This window comes from Anomaloglossus baeobatrachus, chromosome 2 (genome assembly GCF_048569485.1).
Source record: "Anomaloglossus baeobatrachus isolate aAnoBae1 chromosome 2, aAnoBae1.hap1, whole genome shotgun sequence".
NCBI classification, from domain to species: Eukaryota; Metazoa; Chordata; class Amphibia; order Anura; family Aromobatidae; genus Anomaloglossus; species Anomaloglossus baeobatrachus.
The window spans coordinates 622,774,685-622,799,820 of NC_134354.1; the positions used below are offsets into that span (position 1 = coordinate 622,774,685).

At 39.4% G+C, this 25,136-nt stretch overlaps 1 protein-coding gene across 2 annotated transcripts in view; it reads right to left on the reverse strand.

The window, feature by feature from the left end:
- Positions 1-25,136, reverse strand: part of VWA8 (von Willebrand factor A domain containing 8) — a 532,124-nt gene that overhangs the window by 196,899 nt on the left and 310,089 nt on the right. For both annotated transcript variants that reach the window (XM_075336856.1, XM_075336857.1), the window contains exons 23-26: positions 10,743-10,818; positions 9,477-9,612; positions 4,893-5,012; positions 518-723 (exon numbers count right to left, since the gene is read on the reverse strand). In XM_075336856.1, the coding sequence (XP_075192971.1) occupies positions 518-723; positions 4,893-5,012; positions 9,477-9,612; positions 10,743-10,818 (538 nt within the window). The remainder of the gene's footprint in view (positions 1-517; positions 724-4,892; positions 5,013-9,476; positions 9,613-10,742; positions 10,819-25,136) is intronic.

Here is a 25,136-nt window from a genome sequence, read left to right on the forward strand (position 1 = left end):
ATCAATACAAGAGTTTAGTTTACGCATCTTAAATGCAGCTCAATTCAAGAGTTGCAGGGTCCATTCAATATATGTCAGTAGGCTTTTCTCTTTGTGAAAACAGGAAACCAAGACTACATACAATAAAACACAATTTGACTTGACACTAGCTGCTCTCGTTCAGGCTTTATTTTCTAGCTGAATAATAGATTGCAAGGTCACAATTTTTTGATCTTTCTTAGGTGTAGTGTTGCTCTATGCAGTTAAGACGTATAAAATACAACACATAAATGTTTCAGGGGAGAACATGTATGCTAAAAAGAGAAATGTTCAAATTAATTATTCATTTAATATATAAAATATATAACACCGTTTTCAGAACACCTGCCCCACCTGGTTCACTTAGTATTTTCCTATACCAAGAATTTATGTGCTGTAATATTTCATATGTGAAGGACATGGTGATATATAATTATAAATCATGCTTTTTTATGCTTTGGAACGATGTATAGATGTAAATACCAAAATACACATTTACCTCCAGGTGTTTCACAATATTAACAACTTCTCTGGTTGAATATGGATATGAGATAATTCCTTGGTCCGCCATACTTCTAAGGTCTCCAAAGGCAGCTACGAGTTTTTGTAATATGGAATCTGGCACATTAGGTCCATATTGTCTTAACATGGCAAGTTCAGACTGGGGCACTGGATTATCCACTGCATGGCAACTGAAGATATCCCCTGCAAGAGAAGACCTATTATTAGAGATGAGCAAACCTTAAGTTCAGTCTTCGGTACGAGCTCAGGCTTTTCCAAGAAACCAGAGTTCAGGTTTGGAGTTTGGGTGCTTTACAAATGCAAACCCCTCGTGCAAGCATGGCTGTACTAAGGTGAACTCAGTGCTCAGCCCAGTGCGAGCCGCTTGCAGTGTTTGATCAACTCGAACTGGGGGTAACAACAGCGTGATCGAATGTAGTGTGCTCCCCCCAAAAGGAAATGGAAAAAAAAATCCACCCAGTGCTCTGTTTATTGCTGGCTGCATGTGTGCAGAGACCCAAACTGCCAGTGACTTCCAATGAAGTTCAGGTCAAGTCCAGGTCCAAACTGAACTTTAAAAAAGTTCAGCTGGACCAACAGAAGCCGAACTTCCATGGGTCTGATTATCTCTACCTATTAACCTTTAGACCTCCATCACACGGGACATGGAAAAGGGCTAATTTACTAGGCAACATGTGCTTAAGAACTGCACATACCATACACCACATTTATGATGTCTTTTAAACAAGCTTTTTGACATGCTCGATAGAGAGGTGTGGCCCGCAGAAATGGGGCGTGGTTTGACAAGACATAGGGTGTGTCCTAAATTGTAATGCCAAGTGTTCAAATTGCACCAAAGTTTGGTATGAGTTACTGGGCCAAATGAAGACAACTAATAGTGTATAATAGGCAGTCTAAAGATGGGACAAATTAATCAGCCATTAGGAGAAATTTTTATAAACTTATTTAAACAAAGTTCAAAAAGTCAGCGTAGGAGTGATAATTAGGTACAATTTGCCAAAAGGAAATGAAAATGAAACCCCTAAACTAAAGACTCTCATTAAAATATAAGTTTAATAATTTCAAATAATAATATAATATAAATGCACTGCTCAAATATTTAAAATGACAGTGCAGCAATAGGGGTATTAATTACTTTCTTAGGTGAAGTGGACAGACAACCCTGATTAGCACTAAATACCTGTAAGGGGCAGCCTGTCCAGGAAGCTAACACTGCACTCGTCTCATTAAAATAGAATCATTTGCCTCCCCAGCATGTTTCACCACACTCGTGTCATCAGGGGTCTGAGGCTCAATGAATTATTAAATGTTATATTTTAATGAGTCTTTAGTTTAGGGGTTTAGGTGCCTTTTGGTAAATTGTATCTAATTATCACCCCTATGCTGACTTTTTGAAGTTTGCTTAAAATAAGTTTATAAAACTTTCTCCTCCTCAATTGCATGGTACATTATGGAAGACCTAAAAAATAACCTACTGTAGGTAGCTAAACTGTGACAGAATGTGACTAAGTGATGAAATGAAAAAAATCCGCCCCCTCCCCCTTTTTATTTTTTCCTTTTTTTAACTGAGATGGCTGTTATGTTGGTTTGGTTTATTTTATTGTTTGCATATTCTTAATCTTACTGCACTTTTCATCTTCCCAAGTGCCGATAAAGGAGTTTCCAATAATGCTTATCATTCATATAGTGTATTTACAAGCTGAAAGATCATTATTATATTTTGATGGGAATGCTAATCATATTGTTTACTGTCTAATGCTTAAAATTTTCAATAAAAAAAAAAAAGATATCTCCTAATGGATGAGTAATTTGTCTCATCTTTAGACTGCCTATTCTAGTTGTCTTAGTTTGACCCAGTAAGTTATACCAAACTTTGGTGCCACTGCAGGAGAGTCAGATGGGTGAGGTGCCCGACGACCTCGCGGAGGGAGGGGTGGCAGAACAATGCGGGGACGCCGATGTGGGCGTTACAAAGTCCCTGAGGTGCCAAAAAGCATAATGCCCAAAAAAGTGACCTCATTTGGCAAACTAATCCCCAAAAGAAATTTACAAAGGGGTGTGGTGAGCATTTGTAACCCACAAACGTGTGAAAACAAAATTGTATTTTTTTCCGTAATATATTACTTTTTGAATTCACACAAGGGGTAACACGACAAAATGGACACCACAATTTATTATGCAATTTTTCCTAACATAGCTATACCCCATATGTGGTTCTACATTACTGTTTGAACTCTCGGCAAGGCACGGAAAGAGGAACTATGTGGCTTTTAGAAAACAGGTTTTGTTAGAATTAATTGTAATTGCCATTACAAGAGCCCTTAAGGGACCAGAACAGCCAAAAACCCCAACATGTGACTCTAATGTGGGAACTTCATTGCTTAAGGAATTCATCCAGGGGTGTAGTGAGTATTTTGAACTCACAGATGTCTCAAAGAAATTATATATGGTAGTTTAGTTCTCAAAAGATTGTTTCCAGCTTGTGTTTCTAGAGACACAGTCACAAAATTAAGTGGGTTCTTCCCGGCTACAGCAATGCCAAACGTGTATGATAACCGTGATTTAGGCACAATGTGAAGGAGGAGGAATTTGAGTTTGGGAGCACATATTTTAATAGTTTTTATTTGGTACGGGGGTGAGGCATGTTGCTTTTTCAGAACCTTTGTCCTTAAAGTAAACCTTTGTTCTACCAGTGGATACCACCTATATTTCAGGAGACATTATGGTCCGGAGTTGGCTACATTTTTTTTTTTAAGGATACATAGCACTGATCACTTTCAGTTTAAGACCAAGTTCACATTTATCCTGTGCTTTACACTGTGTACTTACTTCAGGGTTACCATGTAAATCCTATCCTAAAAAACATGATTCAGAAACAAACGTGAGGCAGATTGAGTCACTTTGAACTCTGTTCTGGCTGACCACAGTTGTGTGTACACATAAAACAACAGAACACCACTGAAACAAAAGCCAAACAGAGTCCAAAGCCTCATTACAGTGAATGGGTCCATAGGAGATTTTGTCTAAATCACACTTTTTGGTATATACATCAGTGTCGAGCATATGATAAATGTGAACCAAGCCTTAAGGCCCTGTCACACACAGAGATAAATCTTTGGCAGATCTGTGGTTGCAGTGAAATCATGGACATATTGTTCCATTTGCACACAGCCACAAACCTGGCACTGATTGTCCACAATTTCACTGCAACCACAGATCTGCCGCAGATTTATCTCTGTGTGTGACGGGGTCTTAAGTTTTGCTGAGGCAGAATGAATAAAAACGGCAGTTCAAGAATTAATTTCATTTTGTTTGCCATTCACCGTGCAGTGTAAGTGATAAGACGGCTTTATTCTTTGGTTCAGCATGATTTTGGCAGTACTAGATTTATATTGTTCATTCTATGTTTTATGCAATAAAATTGCTCTTATACAAAAGATAGATTTTTCGCTGGAACTTTTTATTTTTTGCCCAGCAGAGCTGTATGGGAGCTTGTTTTTCGCTGACTAAATTGAAACTTTTATTGGTACCAATTTAGACTACACAACATTTTTTTTATTGCTTTTTATTCAGATATTTCGAATGCAGAGTGAACAAAAAACAGCAATTCAATTATTGTTTTTATACTGATTTTGTTTTATGTCATTGACTATGTAGTAAAAGACAGCTTTGTTTGTCACTACAATAAGGCTATGTGCACACACTGCGTTTTTTTGACGCTGCGTTTTTGGCCGCTAAAAACGCACAAAAACGCACCTGCGTCGAAAAAACGCATCAAAAAACGCATGCGTTTTTGCCGCGATTTGGTGCGTTTTTGGCTGCGTTTTGCTGCGTTTTTCCAATGCATTGCATGGGTGGAAAACGCAGAAAAACGCAGGAAAGAATTGACATGTCCATTTTTTTTTTCAAGCTCAAAAACGCAGCTTAAAAAAACAGTTGTGTGCGGACAGCAAAAATGAAAACTCATAGACTTTGCTGGGGAAGCAAAGTCATGCAGTTTTGAGGCCAAAAACGCACCCGAAATACGCGCAAAAACGCCGCGAAAAACGCACTGTGCGCACATAGCCTAACAGTGATTCCAGATTCAAATATTTTTTTTTCAGCACTGAAGAGGTACTTGAAATGTATGCCCCCTGCCCACTGTCATGTACTCACCTTCTGGCAGCTTCACTGTTAAGCGAGGTAGCTCTGATCCCGTGGTGCCATCTTGTGCCCGTAAGTCCTGACTATCAGAAGTTACGTCAAAAGCTCCCAATGCATCTCTATGAGAGCCAGAATGAGGCTTTCATGGAGTTTGTTAGGATAGAAAGCAATGATTCATGAGAGATGTATTTTTCTGTATTGCTACTTACCCAATGCACCAAAAAAATCATTTCCCAAGAATGGAAACCCAGGTCTATTGGCCAAGACTATCATTCTGAAATCAGGGTGAATGGCAATCACATTATCTCTTTTTATGCGTTCTGATAAATCTGTAAAAAAGAAAATCAGATTTAATGGTATTCTAATTTTAAGTGGAAAAAAAGGATAAACCAGACTATAAAATCAAATATTATATAAATATTGTTTTAATCAGATATGATTTTTATTAAAGTTTTTCTATCTAATAGTAGAAGGAATAACAAAACCGAAACACAGCCTGATCTACCCGTGACTATCTCTTGATGAGAATATTACTAATATATACAGACTGGTATGATGCCTACACGTATACATGAACATGTTAGATAATTAATAGCATTGAAGATGGAAATAAAATGTAATGAAAAAAATGAGAAATGTCTGAGAATTTTGTTTTCTGTTGACTCCTGTATTTCTAACACTAAAATATATACTGTAATAATTAGACTACACAGATCCCAAATGAAAAATAAGGGAACGTTGAAATTACACCCAGAATCAAGGTGAACAAGATATTTAGTTTAAAAGTTTTACTGATATTTATATCAGCAGTCAATCGAATCATCAACCAATCTGTATTCCTAATCACACCAACATTCAAAATGAAAAACTAAAATCATAGGCCAATTCAATCTGTGGATTTTATCACAGCAACTCATAATATGACTCACTAGTGTGTACTGCCCAGTCGTTCACTTCTGAAAACATCTGGCCACACTCCTGATGAGATGGTATATTTCCCGCATACCTCAATAGGTCATTAGTGAGCTCCTATACGGTCTGTGGCACTACTTGGTGATGTAAGATGTATGGATACATAATATCCCAAACTTTTTCAATTGGATTCAGATCTGGGGAACGTGAAGGTCAGCCAAGAACATCAATGGTTCTGTTATCCAGGAACTGCCTACAGAATCTTGCGAAAAATGGTGGCATAGTCCTGCATCAAGAAGAACCCAGGGTGCACTCCGCCAGGGTAATGCCTGACAATGCCTCTGAGGAGTTAATCTCCGGTACATAACAGCAGTTAGGTTAAAATTGGATATCATGTGGAGGTCTATCATTACGGCTCCCTCAGGCCACCACGGACACACCACTAGCCTGGTCATGCTGGATGACATTGAAAGCAGCATGATCTCTACCATGGCATCTTCAGACACTTTCAAGTCTTTCCCGTGTGCTCAATGAACCTGCTGTTATCTGGGAAGAAAAAGGGGCACCAATGGTGGAAATGTCAATTTTAGTGTCCTCTGGTGAATTCCAATCAAGTTGCATGGTGTCAATCTTTGAGCACAAGTCCCATTACAGGACGTTTGTCTCTCATTCCATGCTCAGTGAATCTGTTTCTTACAATTTCGTCATAAACATGCACATGGTAGCCCTCTGGAGCTTATTTTGTAGGGTTATGGCAGTGCTCCCCCTGTTCTTCATCTTACTGTTGCCTCTACAGTAGTGGATTTGTTAGTGCTTTTATTGGCACCAAAAAACGTTATCCGTCCTAACTGGACAGATTTATATCCCTGAAGCTTAATTAACTTTGGTCTATATTGAGATACTTAAGTGCTCCTTTGCAACTTCTGGTGCGTTATGGACTTTTCAGTCAGCTGGAGATGCTGCCAATCAGACCTCCATGGATCTGCTTTTAATTACCTAAAGATAATTGTTCAATTTTAAAGTCCTGTAAAACCCTTTAAGTAGCTGAGATGTCAGCAGAGTGGTGGAGGAGCTGACAATAATTTCAGAAATGAGTAGTAGTCTGAGCTGCATGTGTTTAATTCAAGAAATCCAGAGAACGTAGTATAGGATTGTACTATGTGGTTTATTGTCAATGTGTTTCGAAGTTTAGATACCTTCATCAGGTTAGAATGAAGTTCTCTAAACTTCGAAATACGTTGAGAGTAAATAGCATGGTCCAATCCCATATTACAACCTCTGGATTTCTTGAATCTAAAAGCAGCGCAGGTTACTACTTCTATCCTCCTATCATCTCCTAGCTACATGGCGGGTTCACCGACCTGAGGGTACGGCAGCAGCTGTCAGTTGTGGGTTAAACAACCACAAACGGTGAACAATTCCTATAGCACTCACCTAAACGAATAGACCTATTGTGCTATGCGTCCCCTTCTCTTTCTATTACTTTCAGAAAAGCATTCTTATAAAACATATTGTAAATTAGCTGCAGACTTGCTGTGAATTTCAGCTTTGAACGTCATTTGCTATGTGGAATTTGCATTCTCTAAAGTGTCACAGTATTCAGTAAATCACTTCCTTTCTGACTTTGTCACTGCATTTGTGTTTTCATTCCAAGGAGATTACAGGGGAATAGCTCTCTAGAGTAAAGCCATCTTGTTTCCAGCTTAAGCTTGTACATTTCTAAGCACATCTGCTATTGCTGATGTTTACTCCCTGACAAGCAGCATTAGATGTACTTTTACTACTGTATAGTAATTCTGAGATTTTACATTAATTAATTCCAGTGCGCTACATAAGGATTACCGGTGAAAAGTGGAAGTCGATCCGAAGGCTGAAAGACAGTAAAGGCCATGTCACACACACAGATAAATCTTTGGCAGATCTGTGGTTGCAGTGAAATTGTGGACAATCAGTGCCAGGTTTGTGGCTGTGTACAAATGGAACAATATGTCCATGATTTCACTGCAACCACAGATCTGCCAAAGATTTATCTCTGTGTGTGACGGGGCCTTAAGTGCACTAAACCACATCCTGGCTTCTACTTTGATAACGTTAGGAGAATAGCGTTCTCTCCGTTAATAATAAATCAGTATGATTAATGAGTCCTTCATATTGTACAGGTGTAAATAAGCAGGTCATTACAAACAGAAGAAAAAAACACTAACAAAGTTTAGCACCAACAACACTCAGTGATCAGTAGATAAAACTAAGAAAAAAAAGCAGTTACCAAGGCAACACAAATAAGTATGGCTAAGACACCGCATCAAGCAAGATACCAAAAATACAAACACCAACACAAATGTACATAAGAACAAAGACACAGTGTAATTAAGGAAGACCTGTCACCGGCAGCAGAGGCTACAATTCTATTTCCTGATTATAATGCATTGTCCTGGAACAATAATGTTCTTGGAGATGTCAAGATTAGGCTATAAAGATTGCTGATGTAATAATGAGGTATATCGGAGTCTGATCTGCTGGTTTGCCATGGCTTGCTCACAAATCAGCTGTAACACTGAGACTGTGTACTACCGGCTCGGGTATTGTGCCTGCATGCTTGTGTTCTGCATACATGCTTGTCTGTAGGACTTGTCAGCCAAACGATCATTTGTGAGGTCCAGGCAAGAAGGATGTCGAATAAGTAGTGCGCTATTTCTTCCCAAAGGTGTTAGGATTGAGGTTGAGAGCTCATTGCAGGACACTCAAGCTCCTCCACAACAAACTCCCCACATCTTATTTCTAAGGGGCACAGCTATTCTGAAACTGGAAAGGGTCTTACTCAAGCTGTTAGCATAAAGTGTGATGCTATGTCTTCCAATGTTCTTACTAATCAAAATTTCTATACTGCTGCATTACTATATGCTGGAAATAAGGGGCCAAATCCTGTAAAAGAGCCACAAATCACTAACCCTCACCCTCCAAATTTTATAGTACACACTATGGGGCCAATTCATTCTAGTGTTTACGCCAAAATTCTGGAGTATAACACTTTGAAAAGTTGCAAAATCTTTATGCCACATGAAGTTGCCTAAAAAATGTTTAACTTTTGGTGGAGCATGGATGTGGTATGTCTTTGTGTACCACATTTCTCACAAGTTATGACACTTAACGTACACCAGAAATGTTACTTTAGTCCCTGACATTTTTTCCAAGGCTCGCAGCACTGAAATGATGGGCCAAATTCATAAAGTTACGTGTGCCTCTTAATAAATTTGCCGCATCATACTCCACCACACTCTTTCATTAACACTGGTGTGTACAGCACCAGTCTAAATGATTCGCCTTCTATGTATTTCAATAGGTAGTATTCCCTGGGCATCTGCCAAACCCAGATATGTCCATCATCTGCCCGACGGTGAAACATTATATATCACTCCGAAAACAGGTTTATTAATTACTCCTGCCATCCGATAGATCAAGCGAAAGCTACCCCAGTGGTTGCTGACAGCTCCGGAAACAATTAGCTGCAGCAGCCAAGTGACTGCATGGGGCGTTATCAGACATTTCTCTGATCACACAAGGTTGTAGGTAGCCAACCACAGGCTGACCGGAGGCGAGTACATCTCCGTTTACTATGTTATTGACCTATTATATAATAAATATGCTTTATTGGTTGGAATTGCAAGAACCTTTTAAGAATTACTATTTCATATATCATCCTTTTAAGAATTACTATTTCATATATCATCCTTTTAAGAAATACTATTTCCTATATCACAATGGTCTAAAGAGTTGGTTTTCCTTTTTTTTTATGTCTAAATGTATAAGATTTTATGCACAACATTGAGAAATGCATAACCTGTAGTAATCTGCAAGCTGAATTTATAATACAATATACTTACTGGCCACAAGTCTCCTTCCATCTGATAGAATCATTTCACCACTTTCTACCAAGGTTTTCAGGATACATGTGACATTAGTGGGGGCTTTGTCTGCCTCATCTATAACCAGGATATGGCCTTTTTTAACAGCTTTAACCTAGAGATAAAAAAAGTAACAAAAAACAAAGTTGTTCTATTTATTCTAATATTGTGTCTTACTGCTATATCAATGCAAATGACGGGTAGTATTCAACTAATGCACCAATGTATCCATTGTATATCGCACATAGTCCATATATCTGCTTACGAAATTATTATACTGTATGTGGTGAATGGTGATGATAACTATATTTAGAGATGTGACTAAGCACTTGGCCATAGATGACACTTAAACCACGACTCCAGCGTATTTTTTCAGTGCTAGAGTTGCACTTTAAATCTAAGTACCCTGCCCCCGATATAATACCACCTACCGCCATCCTTTTTCAGTGCCGCTCTGATCTCATGGAGCCATCTTGTGGCCATAACTAGAGACGATCGGACCTTTGGAGCTTCGGTTCGCAAAGCACAGTCGAACCTTAGATAAGGCTCGATTTGTGTCCCTGACTTGAACCAAGCCTCAATGGAAGTCAATAATGGTCATTTCGTTGCTCACCCACATGCGGCCAGCCCTAAGCAGAACACTTTCGATAGCTGGTGGGAGGGGTTTTTCAAATTTTTTTTTGTGTATGTGCACACTACATTTGATCACGCTGATTTTATCCCCAGTGGGAGCCGTTCTAACAGTGCATGCGACTTGCACAGGGCTGAGCATCACTCATACCCAAGCACAGCGCTACTCGCTTGAGTGGTTTGCACTCGTAACGCAACGGAACTATGAACCGGAACTTTGTTTTTTTTGGAAGTTGGCTTCTGAACCCAAACCTCAAACCTCAGGTTCGCTCATGCCTACACGTAACTTCTAACTGGCCGGACGTCTGAAGTTATGTCACAAACTCCCAATGCAAGTCTATGAGACTCAGAACGAGTCTCTCATAGAGTTACACTGATGTGTGACTTATGCCACGTTTCATGAAACACTGGAGCTGCCGATAGGTCATAAATCACAGGAAAATGTCAGGAACAATGCTGGAAACAGATGAAGATGGCGACAAACGAGTATAATACAGGAAATAGGGGACTCACATTTAAAGCACCACTGTAGCGCTGGAAAAAAAAACCAACTGGTGTGGTGCTTTAATACTTCAGAGTTGGATGACAAGTACACTTTTAATAAAGGACACCTACCAGAGGGGAGTCTTCATATACTATTATGCCCTCTTTCACAGATGGCTGCAATGTGAGACTCTGCACAGTTGTGTCCCTGCAGAGAAAAAAACCCAAATATATAGAAATTAAGTACATTACTGATACATAAAAATTATTTAAAGCCTATAACATGAAGTGCTACACTACAGTATATCTGTATGCATCCAATCAATATATGCATCTGGAGTAACTCAGCTCTTCTCCATGGGCTGTCTGTGGCGTTCACTATTAATTTACGTCTAAACTAACCAAGTACTTATAAACAAATATATAATTTACCTTAAAGGTCATTCCAATTAAAAAAAACTCCAGACCCTAGGTGGTTTGTTAAAAAAAACAAAACCCTTGCTTTACACAATCATCCCAGGTCGAGCACCGAGTCTTATGCCTGTCTGCAGTGCTGACATCATGTTGAAAGTACTGCAGACAATCAGCCAGCTATTCAGGCAGAGCCACTGAGCTCACTGACTGGCGGCAGCACAGTAAACAATAAAGCCTTATTCAGACACTTTGATTTTTATCATATACAAATTACCAGTACAAGTTTTTTTGATCTGACATTTATCAGAATTTGGTCAGTTTTTACCATCAGAATTTCATCAGGTTTTCCAGTATGAAAAAAAAAATCTAATGGAGGTTTCTAAAGAATGTTCTATGAAACAGCCCATGAAAAATGGACAACAAACGGATAGCATTGGAGTGCTCTCTGAGTTTTTTCACTGACCCGTAGAATTGCACTGGTGAGATTGATACAACACTCGGATCCAATTTGAACATGTCAGCACATGGTCAGCAAAAATACATGGACATGGGAAGTCTTCCCAGGGAATACCTCCATAGACTAGAACAGGTAGGAGTTCTAGATGTGAAAACCCACGGACAGAACTCGGACACAACATACTGACATCTAAATGAGCAAACGCCAACACTGGGAGCAATGGTAGAGACTCAGCGCTGGACCCGGGAGCGGGAATAAAGAACAGCTTGTTATTTTCAAAATAAACTGTGCATTTTTGAAAACGGAAAAGCCATTTAACTCTAAATGACCAATTTAGTAATTATTCTAGCTGCTGATACCATGTAACTGAAGATCACAATGGATAGTACTTTGCCATTAAAGATATTGGAGTGAGAGCCTCTTGACGTGAGAAGGAGCTGAAATAAAACGTCCCCGGCCACAAAAAGTGATTAACACAGAAATAAAAGGGAGCGCTGTTTATAATACTGGGACCCAAACACAGAAAGCTTGGGCACAAGCATGAGGACAAGCAGAGGGGGGATGACCAAGGTTGGTGGGCAATGCTGTGATGATGGAGCTTAGTAAGCAGAAGTATGTGGGGATTATTCTCTGACATCAAATTTGTCCAGTTAAATAAGTTTTAAAGGTTTAAAAACTAAAAATCAATTTGGTTCTGGATTATCAATGGCTTCTAAGTGTTTGTATCCATCTTCACTTAATTTTTCATGTATTAGCATGTAACTCCTGCACTATTAGGCTATATGCGCACTCTACAGATTTCGTACAGAAATGTTCTGCATGAAATCTGCACGTTCTGGCAGAAAAACACACTGAAAAACGCATGCATTTTTGGTGCGTTTTGTTTTGTTTGTTTGTTTGCTTTTTTTAAGTCAATGGCTGGAAAAGCTAAAAAAAATGCAGGAAAAAACGCCCTAACAAATGACATGCTGCAGATTTCTCTGCACCAAATCTGCGCTGAATAAAAAAAGCAATGTGCGAACAGCGCTTCAGAAATCTTATAGACTTTGCTGGCTTCAGGATAAGCATACAGATTTTGGTGCAAATTTTTTAAAAAATGCATCAAAATTTGCAAAAAAAAACCCCAAACCCTCGCACCATGTGCACATAGCCTAAGGGTATGTTCACACACAGTGTTTTGTTTTTTTTTTAGTACAAATAAGAAGCTACATGTTACAGTACCAACCCAAATCTATGAGATTTCAGAAATCTTATGCACATACCTCTTTTTGACTGAAGTTGATAACTGTAACTTTTTTTTTAACTTACATGAATATGTCTTGTTTGTTCGTTATAATTACATTTTTTAACGATTGTTATACTTTGCACTGTCCCCTTTTGTATATGATGTGTGCCTGCTTTCTTTACTATGTACAGATTTGCTCACATATAATTGGTACATCAGTAGACCTATTAATTTGCTGAACTCGATTCCTCGAGATCACTGCCCCAAAATAGACAATAATTATCCCCAGTCTATGGGATCTTATGTAGCTGCTGTAAAGCAAATCTCTAAAAGCTGTTAACAGTTCAGGCAAGATGATAGGCGATCAAATACTTATCTCATGCAATAAAATGCAAATTAATTATTTAAAAATCATACAATGTGATTTTCTGGATTTTTTCTTTTATTTTGTCTGTCACAGTTGAAGTGTCCCTACGATAAAAATGACAGACCTTTCCATTCTTTCTAAGTGGGAAAACATGGAAAATCGTCAGTGTATCAAATACTTATTTTCCCCCTTGTATGTATATAAGAAAGTAGGGAATAGCCAATCTAATAGGTTTTGGCATCTTTGCAACCCCAGGATGGTCCTTGGTATTAGGAATGATCGAATATCACAAATATTCAGCAATATTCGGCTTCGCGAATATTTGACGAATAGGTCGCCACTGTGCGAATATTCGATGCGCAATGTAAGTCTATGGGAAGCCCGAATAGTTAACCATAGACTTACATTGCGCATCGAATATTCGCAAATAGTCGAATAGCGGAAACCTATTCGTCGAATATGGGCGTAGCCGAATATTTGAGGTATTCGATCATCCCTACTTGGCATCTCATGACAACTGTTATGTGGGATCTCATCGAACCATAGAGAAAAAGTGAAGACTTTTGTGGCTCTTTAAAAAGTATGGGTGGAGTTATAACCTTCAGTCTGGGAGAAAAGTATAAGGCTATGTGCGCACTGGGAAATGAAATTTCCTTGCGTAAATTCCGCAGGCTCTCAAAGATCTTATCACCTGCGGAAAAAATCCGCATCAAATCCGCACCCAAATCCGCATGCGGATTGTCGCGTTTTGTTGCGGATTTGGTGTGGAATTGGTGCGTTTTTTCCGCAAGCTGTTCCCTGCGTGATTTTTACATTAGATTAGGGAAAACCCGAAGCTACCTGCGGAAAAGAAGTGACATGCACTTGTTTTTGCTGCGGAATTTCCGCAGCAAAACATGCAGCTGTCAAATTCTGCCTAGTGCGCACAGGATTTTTTTTCTCCATAGGATTTGCTGGTGATTCACTGCAGAGATGTTATGAACATTTTCTGCAGCGAAACATGCAGCAAATCCGCGGAAAATCCGCGGCAAAATCCGGTAAGTGCGCACATAGCCTAAAAGGCATTTTTTTCCTGGTGTTTTCTTTAAACCAATATAACGCTCATAATGAAGACAACAGCAATATAATGTAAGTTTAGCACAACATTTAGGCACATACAGGCTCTTACTCATCAGTGTGTTCCTATGCACATCGTTTGCATAATGAAAAGCCATATGTATTCTGTATTTTCCTTCTGAGACTGAATATGCAGGAAAAATATTGAGCACTTCATGTTTCCAATCTATTTCTTGGCATGTCGTTCAATAAACAGATGGTGAATGATCATACACAACATTTTAGGTCTAATTCCAGAGAGACTTTTGTCCATCTGTATTTATATTTGACATTCGGTTTGGGAACGTCGGAGTACAGACTTGGCTGCCTGCATTTTAAATCTGTTCTAGAAATAACAACATGACTGTGCCGTGCTGACTTCCAGCAAGGAAAAGTAAATCTGAATGGTTTATTATGTAATCTCTAATAAATATTTCTGATGTTTTATACCAGAGGTTTGCAGTCTAGCAACCTCTTCCCTTCCAAACATTCCAGGCTGCACCGGCTGAAAATAACTCCTCACACAGCTGAAGCCAAGGGCTCGGATTAAACACAAGAAATATCTCATGGCTGACATGATTCCCTGTAGTTACACGATACTACGTAATGGATAAGTCAGATAACTATGTCCACAATGGCACCTTCATAATATAAGGGGTAAAAGCTGAACGCAAACTGAAAACCTTACCCAATTTCCCAGACACACTCTATTTATTATGTGTGCATCTAAGGAGTTCAAAGGTATAAAGTAAAGGGTAATTTCCACCTCTGCTTCCATGGCTGAGATACGAGTAGCTGCTTCTAGGACTCGGCTATCATAGTTGGGGTTCCGAAAACAGACAAAGGTAAATAAACTACGCAGTTTGCGTAACTCCCATAGATATTAAAGAATTGGCGTAATTCCCAAATTACAGAAACAGTATAGATTTCATTTGTTATGCTGTTTTAGAACTCAAATTTATTTCAATGGGAGTCACACAAACAGCGTAACGCAGTTATTTTAAGAACCCCACCTCTGGTGTTCAGAACTAAGCCATGATATAGCCAAAGATAAAAAATAACCCTTTACTACCCCAATTGCCTCTTTTTACAAAATGCAATTTTATTTTTGAATACAAATAATTTGAAAGTTCACACAAATGCGACAGTCCTGTTGGTGTAATACCACAAAGTAAGCGAGAAAGCAATAAATAACCCCAAAATCTTGGTCTCATGGCTGTACAGGTAAGTTTATGCAGAGGAGAGAGATTGCTTCTAACCAAAGTAAAATAGACACTAATTAGGAATTACATTAATGGAGCTATCTCATCTTCATAAAAGGATACAATTCTTGTAAATATACGCAAGTAGTTTACCTCTTACTTAAAATCCTCTCTGTTCTTAACAATAGAAGGATTTTGAATTATATACGTTACTGCGCTTTGCCTAGATTACAGCCATCTCTGCAGTCTACATCGTGTTCCAAATTATTATGCAAATTATATTTTTTTCTGATTTTCCTAAATGGTTGGTGCAAATGACAGTCAGTCTACTAAAAGTCATCACCCGTTAGAGTATACATCGAATTTTATTGTAGAAACCTCCCAATGATAACAGTATAATCTTCAAAATTAAAAAAAAAACTCAAAAAGCACTGTTCCAAATTATTAGGCACAGTAGAGTTTGTAAACATTTTATATGTTTTGAAGAACTGAAAATGCTCATTTGTGGAAGTTACAGCATTAGGAGGTCCCATTCAGTGAAATAAAAAGCTATTTAGCTCTAAAACATACTAACAGGCCAAGTTACATGTTAACATAGGAACCCTTCTTTGATATCACCTTCACAATTCTTGCATCCATTGAACTTGTGAGTTTTTGGAGAGTTTCTGCTTAAATTCTTTGCATCATGTCAGAATAGCCTCCCAGAGCTGCTGTTTTGATGTGAACTGCCTCCCACCCCCATAGATCTTTTGCTTGATGATACTCCAAAGGTTCTCTATAGGGTTGAGGTCAGGGGAAGATGGTGGCCACACAATGAGTTTATCTCCTTTTATGCCCATAGCAGCCAATGACATAGGGGTATTCTTTGCAGCATGAGATGGTGCATTGTCATGCATGAAGATGATTTTGCTCCTGAAGGCACGTTTCTGCTTTTTGTGCCATGGAAGAAAGTTGTCAGTCCGAAACTCTATATACTTTGCAGAGGTCATTTTCACACCTTCAGGAACCCTAAAGGGGCCTATCAGATGTCTCTCCATGATTCTGGGGCAAAACATGACTCCTCCACCTCCTTGCTGACGTCGCAGCCTTGTTGGGACATGGTGGCCATCCACCAACAATCCACTACCCCATCCATCTGGTCCATCCAGGGTTGCTCGACAGTCATCAGTAAACAAGGCTGTTTGAAAATTAGTCTTCATGTATGTCTAGGCCCACTGCAACTGTTTCTGCTTTTGAGCACTGGTTAGGGGTGGCTGAATAGTAGGTTTATGCACCACAGCAAGCCTTTGAAGGATCCTACAACTTGAGGTTCGAGGGACTCCAGAGGAACCAGCAGCTTCAAATATCTGTTTGCTGGTTTGTAATGGCTTTTTAGCAGCTACTCTCTTAATCTGATGAACTTGCCTGGCAGAAACCTTCCTCATTCTGCCTTTATCAGCACAAACACGTATGTGCTCTGAATCAGAGCCACAAAGCTCTTCACAGTACAATGATCACGCTTAAGTTTTCGTGAAATATCTAATGTTTTCATCCCTTGTCCAAGACATTGCACTATTTGGTGCTTTTTGGCAGCAGAGAGATCCTTTTTCTTACCCATGTTACTTGAAAACTGTGGCCTGCTTAATATTGTGGAACATCCAGTTTTCCTTTTAATGGGCTTACCTGGCAAACTAATTATCACAGGTATCTGAGATTGATTTTAGTTTTCCAAAGAACCCTAAGACACAATACCATCAATGAGTTTCATTGAAAAAAAATATATATAATCGCTATGACACTTAAATCCAATCTGCATAATAATTTGGAACATGGTGTATAAGTGGGGTACGGTTCCTAGTCAAGGTGCATGTGCTTCTAAAATGTTTTATACAAAGCGTGCAAGCATAGCTCTGAAGCTGATTATATTGCTGAATCCAGACAGTTTCAGGACCCCTGGCTCCTCTAATTGTGCAAAAACAAAGCTATCTTTGCTTTTAGCATTGGAGAGCACACAGTTCAGATGAGGTGCATAAGGCCACGTGTACACATTGAGCATTTGGTGAGGTTTTAAATACTGCATTTGTAAGCCAAAACTAGGAATGGGTCAAAAATACAGAAATGGTGATGTGTTTCTATCACACTTTTCCTCTGCACTTTTGGTTTTGCCTTACAGATAATGAGGTAAAAAAAACAAACCTCAACAAATACTCAACTTGTGCACGTGGCCTAACCATACTGGTGGTACTTAATACAGTTTTGTACTTAATGCCCAGGCCATGTTTTGCAATTCTGACCAGTGTCTCTTTATGAAGTTATAACTCTGGAACGCTTCAACGGATCCCAGTGATTCTGAAAATGTTTTTTTGTGACATATTGTACTTCATGATAGGGGTAAATTTAGGAAGATATTTTTGGCTTTTATTTGTGGAAAAAAACGGAAATTTGATGAAAATTTAAAACATTTTGCAATTTTCAAACTTTTAATTTTTATGTCTTTAAACTAGAGAGTTATGTCATACAAAATAGTTAATAAATAACATTTCTCACATCTCTACTGTACATCAGCGCAATTTCTGAAACAAAATTTTTTGGGCTTAGGAAGTTAGAAGCGTTCAAAGTTCATCAGCATTTTCCCATTTTTTTCAACAAAATTTAAAAAAAACATTATTTTAGGGACATCATATTTGAAATGACTTTGAGAGGCCTGGGTGACAGAAAACACCAAAAAGTGACACCATTCTAAAAACTGCATCCCTCAAAGTACTCAAAATCACATTTATAAAGTTTATTAACCCTTCATTTGCCTCATTAGAACAAAAGCAATGTGGAATGAAAAAAAAATATATATATATTTTACCTAAAAATGGTGCCCTTGCGCCAATTTATACACTTTTTGAAGAAATAACACAACAAAATGGAACTCAAAATTTGTTACCCAATTTTTTGTAAGTGAGCTGATACCCCACATGTGGTCGGAAACCTCTGTTTGGACAAACGGGAGGTCTCGGAACAGAAGGAGCAATATTTGAATTTTGGAAAGCAAATTTGGCTGAAAAAGATTGCGGGCACCATGTTGAATTTGTAGGGCCCCTAAGGTACCTAAACAGCAAAAACCTCCCACAAGTGACCGCATTTTGGAAACTAGACCCCCCTCAAGGAATTTAGATGTTTAGTGAGAACTTTGAACCTCCGGGGGTTTCACAAAAATTTATAATGTTGAGCTGTGAAAATAAAAAAATACATTTTTACCACAAAATTGTTACTTCAACCAAGTAGCTTTTTTTTTTTTTTTACAAGGGTATCAGGAAAAAATGCACCAAAAATGTATTGTGCAATTTCTCCTGAGTATGCCAGTACCTCATATGTACTGGAAATCAAATGTTTGGGTGCACGGCAGGGCTCGAATGGGAAGGAGTGCCATTTGACTGCAAAATTGGCTGGAATCATTAGCAGGCGCCATGTCGCCTTTGGTGAGCTCCTGAGGTGCCTAAACAGTGGTGCCCCCCATAAGTAACCCCATTCTGGAAACTAGACCCCTCAAGGATTTTATCCAGTGGTGTAGTGAGCATTTTCAACCCACAGGTACGTCACAGATTTTGATAACCTTAGGTCGTCATATTGAAAATTTTCATTTTTTTCACAAAAATCTTGCTTTAGCACCAAATTTATCACTTTTTCAAGAGGAAACACCAAAAAGTGGACCCCATAGTTTGTTATCCAATTTCTTATGAGCGCAGGGATATCACACATGTGGACAAAATCCTCTGTTTGGACAAACAGTAGGGCTTGGAATGGATGGAGCACCATTTGAATTTTGGTAAAGCTGAAATAGATTGCGGGCATCATGTTGCATTTTCAGGGCCCCTAGGGTACCTATACAGCAGAAACTCCCCACAAGTGACCCCAATTTGGAAACTAGACCCCTCAAGGGTTTTATTCAGGGGTATAGTGAGCATTTTGAACCCCCAGGGGCATCACAAAAATGTTGCTCTAGCAGCAAATTTCTCACTTTTAGGCTATGTGCCCACGATCTGGCAACACAGTCTGTGGAGATGTGAGTTAAATTAGATGCGCCAATACTGGTGCTTTTCCCTAGCTCATCCCGTTGGTGCTGGTGCCGTGGCAAACGGGGTAATATATGGGGTTGATACCAGCTGTGTAATGTCACCTGGCATCAAGCCCTGGGGTTAGTGATGTCACAGCAATATCACAGTGATATCACAAACCTAGTCAATAAAAAAAAAAAAAGTTATTTGAAAAAACACTCCCCAACACATTCCCTCTTTCACCAATTTATTGAGGAAAAAAAAATAAATCTGGTCTGCCGTAATCCATTTTGGAGGTCCCACGATGACTCTGTGTTCCAGGATATGGGGATACGCTCAGGGAACATATCCACCATTTTCCGGAAGTGCAGGCACTCCATGTGAGGAGTGTGAGTGCAGTGATACTGCACTCATGCTCCCCAGCACGCTCCCCAGGTCCACAGCCCAGCAGTGTGAGCGGCTGACAGGCGCTCTGCGTATGCGACCAGCATTTCTGCTGAAGACAAAAAGAAGGAAAAGAAGAAGGGGCACGGGGGACCAACGCTGCAGGAGGTAACGAGGGAGACCGGGGGGGGGGGGGGTCACAGCCTGACAGGGGGTGACCTGGGAGGACCTTTCTGTGCCATCAGCCATGTCAGATGGTACAGAAATCAAAGAAAAAGGATGAATGTGGCGGAACACGACTTGTGTAGCGGCGGCAAATTTAGATCGTGGAAAGGGGGACATGGACGGGGGCCGGGGGAATGTGAGGAGATTTTGGCCATAGCGGGGATGGGGGAGAACATTCATCTCCCATCTGACATGTTTGATCATGCCAGATGGGAGATGAATCATTTTTTTACTGGTGCTCCATTAACTTTCAAGGCGCCGCTGGTTTATAACGGTGATCACGTGAATGGGGACCGGAAAAACCGATCCTGATCATGATCTCCAGGGTCTCAGCTACCCCCAATAGCTGAAATCCCGGAGATTTTCCGACTCTAAGGGGCGCTATACCCTTTTTCCCGACAGCAGTTAAAAAGCGGCGCAAAGAAAGAAGTACCCTTAATTACCGCCGTTAAAAGGCGTATTGGCGGTCGTTAAGTAGTTAAACAACTTTCACAAGCTATTTTTGTGATATGTGACATGAGGGGAACTACAATGTTAGGACATAGCATACGGTCATTTATTGTCATAAAACAATTACATGAGCAGGGTTATGTAGCACTCAGGAAGCAGCGTATTTTTGCTGCGTTCTCCTGCATTGGAGACTCAAGCATCTCCACAGAAGAAATTTACATAGTGAAAATAGGACAGCGTTAAAAAGAAGCACAGTTGCTATGGGATTTCTATTAATCCCATCTACTGTGCATGTGCTGTACTAAGCAACGTTTTGGACACAAAGAAAATACGCTGCATCCAAAACGTTGCTAATCCTGATCATGAGCAAGTACCCTAAAAGCAAAGTCAGACAGCCTTAGAACACGGACGAAGAATATATCGTAATGCTCAGACTGGCTCTCAAGCAGAGACTGTCAGCTGCATAGAAATACGTGCTGTCAAACTAGATCAGGAGAGCCACCGGCCAGTCCGAGCATTGTGATGCGATCGTTGTCTATGTTATATGGCCATCTGACTGTGCTCCAAATGGAATCTGTCAGCAGGATCTCAGTCCCAAACTATTTATATGTGCATGTAGACAAAGACTACTTGAAAGACAAAGTTCAGCAATACCTTTACATGTTCAGCTCATTCCTCAATTACTGTGAGATCAATCTTTGAGCTAATATACAAATGAGGCTGTACATCTCTGCCTCTGTCATTCCAGCCCTATTCGCTGTCCATCACCGCCGCCTCCTGTTTGACTGACAGCCTCTATGCTGTGTGACTTCAGACAAAGGTTTCTTCAGTTCAGTTGAGCGCAGAGAAGGTGGCTCTGGGCAAGGAATAGAGCTGGAGTGACAGAGGCTTCAGATCTGCAGACTCATTTGTATACTAATTCAAATGCTAATTTCTGAGTAATGGACTAATGGGCTATGAAAATTCTTCTGAAAGATTTCCTTTAAATCTCAATATTAGTGTGACTTTTTTTTTTTTTAATCAATTAAAAAATAAATGTACATACATTGTGAGTATTCGCATTTGATGTCTGTATTGTGCATTTGTTTTGTGTATTGTGTATTTGATGTATTGTTTTTCTATTGTCTGTATTGAGTATTGGATGTCTAAATTATGTATTTGATGTCTGTATTGTGTATTTGATGCATGTATTGTGTTTTTTTGTTGTCTGTATTGTGTATTTATTGTGTGTATTTGTGTGGATCAGTGATGTTGAAAGGCAATGTATTTTGCCATCAGGGACACCCCCAGGTTGACAGGTTTCAACTAAGGTACCAAACTAAGCATACTGCCTAGTGCCAAAGTCAGCAGCAGGACATTGTGCGATGAAGTGGTTTGCATTGACAATATAAAACTCTGATTTAGTGTATCTCCTTCACAAGAGCCACATTACTGAGCTGAAGAAAGCCTTCCATATTATGCCAAGAAAACTTGAGGGTGAGTACAACTAAAGGAATGCAATATAGTACTGGAAGATGGAACCCTAGGTGGGAAGGCATTTAACAAGCTACATGGGAAGAGCCAATGGTTGACCAGAGTATGATCAAATGCCATCACACAGCAGGATCCAAGCCGCAAGCATGTCTTGGTGCTGATATTGTTTGATCAAAAGGGAATATCAAAATCTGCAGAAATATCAAAATTCAAAACTTGGAATGTACGAACTATGAACGAAGGCAAAAGCAACATTGTCAAAGCTGACATGGACAGAATAGGATTTGATTTACTGGGAAGTAGCAAAGTAAGATGGACTCAATCTGGACATTTCCAGTTAATTGAACATTGGGTCTACTATTCAGGCAATGATAACCGAAGAAAAAAAAGGTGTCACATATTCTCAACCAAAAATTGGCTGTCACTGTCCTGAAGTACAATGCAGTCAGTGATAAAAGTCTTCTTGATAAGACTACAAGGAGTGCCAAACCATGTCACAGTTATACAAGTCTACTCACTAACAACAGGTGCTGAGGAGGACATTGAACTATTCTACCATCAAGTTCAAGAAAAAAAATCTACAAGACACCTAATTATTATAATGGGAGACTTGAATGCCAAAGTGGGAAATGACAGACATGGAACCTTTATTGGAAACTTTGTACTTGGTGAATGAGATGACACTGAAGGAAGATTCATTGACTTTTGTACGGCAAATCAACTGTCCATCGCAAGCCCCCTTTGCCACAATCACAAACCAAAAACACTACACATGGACATCACCGAACGGGGCCTATAAGAATCATATTAACTACATACAGGTATATGTCCCACCAAAGATAGAGGTCATCAATCAAGACCGCAAAAACAAGGCCAGGAACTGACTGTGGAACTGATCATGAACTTTTGACAGCGAAAATTACAGTCAAGTTGCGCAAACGGGCTAGACAAAAGTTTGTTTCCAATTTTGATTTGACCAACATACCTGAAGTTTTTCGGAATGGTATGCAGAACTGAGATTTATATCACTGGACACAGATGAAAGAAATCCTGAGGAGTTATGGACATATATAAAGAATAACATTACTGAAGAAGCCAAAAAGACAATAAACAAGAGGCAGAAAAGACCTTCACAGCAATAGTTAACAGAAGAGACCCTCAAGACTATTTAAGTAAGGTGAATGGCAAAAGCAAAAGGTAACATGCAGGATGCAAAGAGCATCAGTAAAAGACTTGAGAGCCAATCGAGCAGACAAAAAACTTTATTAACAACAGATATGTACAGAGATAGAAAATGAACATCTGAAGGGCAAGACCAAAAAGACTTACTAAAAGATCAAAGAAATGTGACAAAAGTTTCACTCAAGAGTGGGTATGTTGAAAGATGCCAATGGGAACAAACTAACTGAGTCAGAACAGATCAAAGAAAGATGGAAAAATACAAGGAGCACATCTACAAGAATGACTTAGTGATACGGGAAGAAACAGACTGGAAATGATAGCTAACCGAACATGCTGAAAGACAAAGCCATTGCTGCAATAAATCTTCTGTCAAAAACTAAAGCACTTGGACTTGACAATATTCCAATGGAACTAAGTTTTCGGAAGTAGCAGTTGATGTCATCACACGCCTATGTCAACAGATATGGACAACTGGTAAGTGGCCCAAGGACTAGACAAGATCAGAGTTTATTCTTCTTCCAAAGAAAGGAGATGCCACAAACTGTGAAAACTATTCCGCTCATACTTAATGTCAGCAAAATACTACCAAAGATCCTACAAACATGGCTACGGCCTAATTTTGACAAAGAGCTACCAGTGAAAGAAGCAGGATTTAGAAAAGGCAGAGGAACAAGAGATGTAATTGCTAACATTAAATGCATAATGGAAACGGCCAAGAAATATAACAAGGAGCTCTATTTTTGCTTCAGTGATTACAAAAAAAAATACTATATGTGAAAACTATTTTAAAATCCAAAAATACTATATAAAAATATGCTTACAGCAAAGAACAAGATTCTAGCAATCTTTCTAGGATTTTATATCCACATTTGACTACTTGTTAGTTCCAAGATGCAGCTTTGTCAGAACAGATAAGGGTTTGTAAATTAATAGGCTTGTTACATAACTGAAACAAAAATGATGCCACTGCACAACTACAGAAGAAAGCCAGAAGAAAAAAAGCGCGTTATTATCAGGCCACGAGATCAGGAGGCACTTCTAAAAGTGTGCAATAGCCAGCTTACAGATTTTGTTGTTTGCCTGCTGTAAAAGAAAAAAGTTGCACAAGATATTAATGAGTACAATTTTACCATTAGTACTAGGCTGGCATTTGAATATAGCGGGAGAAACATTTATTTAATTCTTAAAATCAATAAAATTCACTTATTTGAACTAAACTATAATTATACCAATAACTAGTGATGGGCAAACCCAAACTGTAATGTTCGGGGTCCGTACCGACCACATAGTGTTTGTGAACACTGTCCTGAAGACAAGTTTCTTGGGAAACCCGTGTTATAGCTCGGGTCCGGGACTGTAAAAAAAAAAAAAAAAAAAAAAAAATCACATTGTTAAATACATTATGATTACACTTACCGGTCTCACGATACGTCCTGCAGACCCGTTCAGCCACTGTCTCACGGCTGCTTCTGCTTCCGGGTCCGATCATTAACTTTAGCCTGCTTCTCGCTCTGTATAGACGCTTGTCTGTACAGAGCAATGAAGCAGAGCTGACATTGCTATCCCTGATGGTAGTGGCACACTGAATAAGAAAGGGGTTAGGGCCAGCTTTGTATTATTAGCTGGTACTAAGCCAGAAATTCATGGTGTCACGCCAAGTTAGACATGGCTACCATCATATGATTCCACTTGCGTATGACTCACGCGAGTCTCGCATTGCATCACCCGGCATCGCCGCACACTCTCCTGACAGCAGTGGGTTAGCTACATTTATTTTCATGCAGCTGCACGCTCGTGTCCAGAGAGCGTCAGGCCGTGTCGGGTGATACCGATGTGAGACTCGCAGGAGTAATACGCAAATGGAACCGTACCCTCAGCCTGCTTCTCGCTCTGTATAGACGCTTGTCTCTACAAAGCAATGAAGCAGAGCTGACATTGCACTCCCTGTGAACTACGTCGGACTAAGAATTTTTTTATAATAAAGATGGAGTCTCTAAATATTTTTTTGTTTTATTTCTAATAAAAAA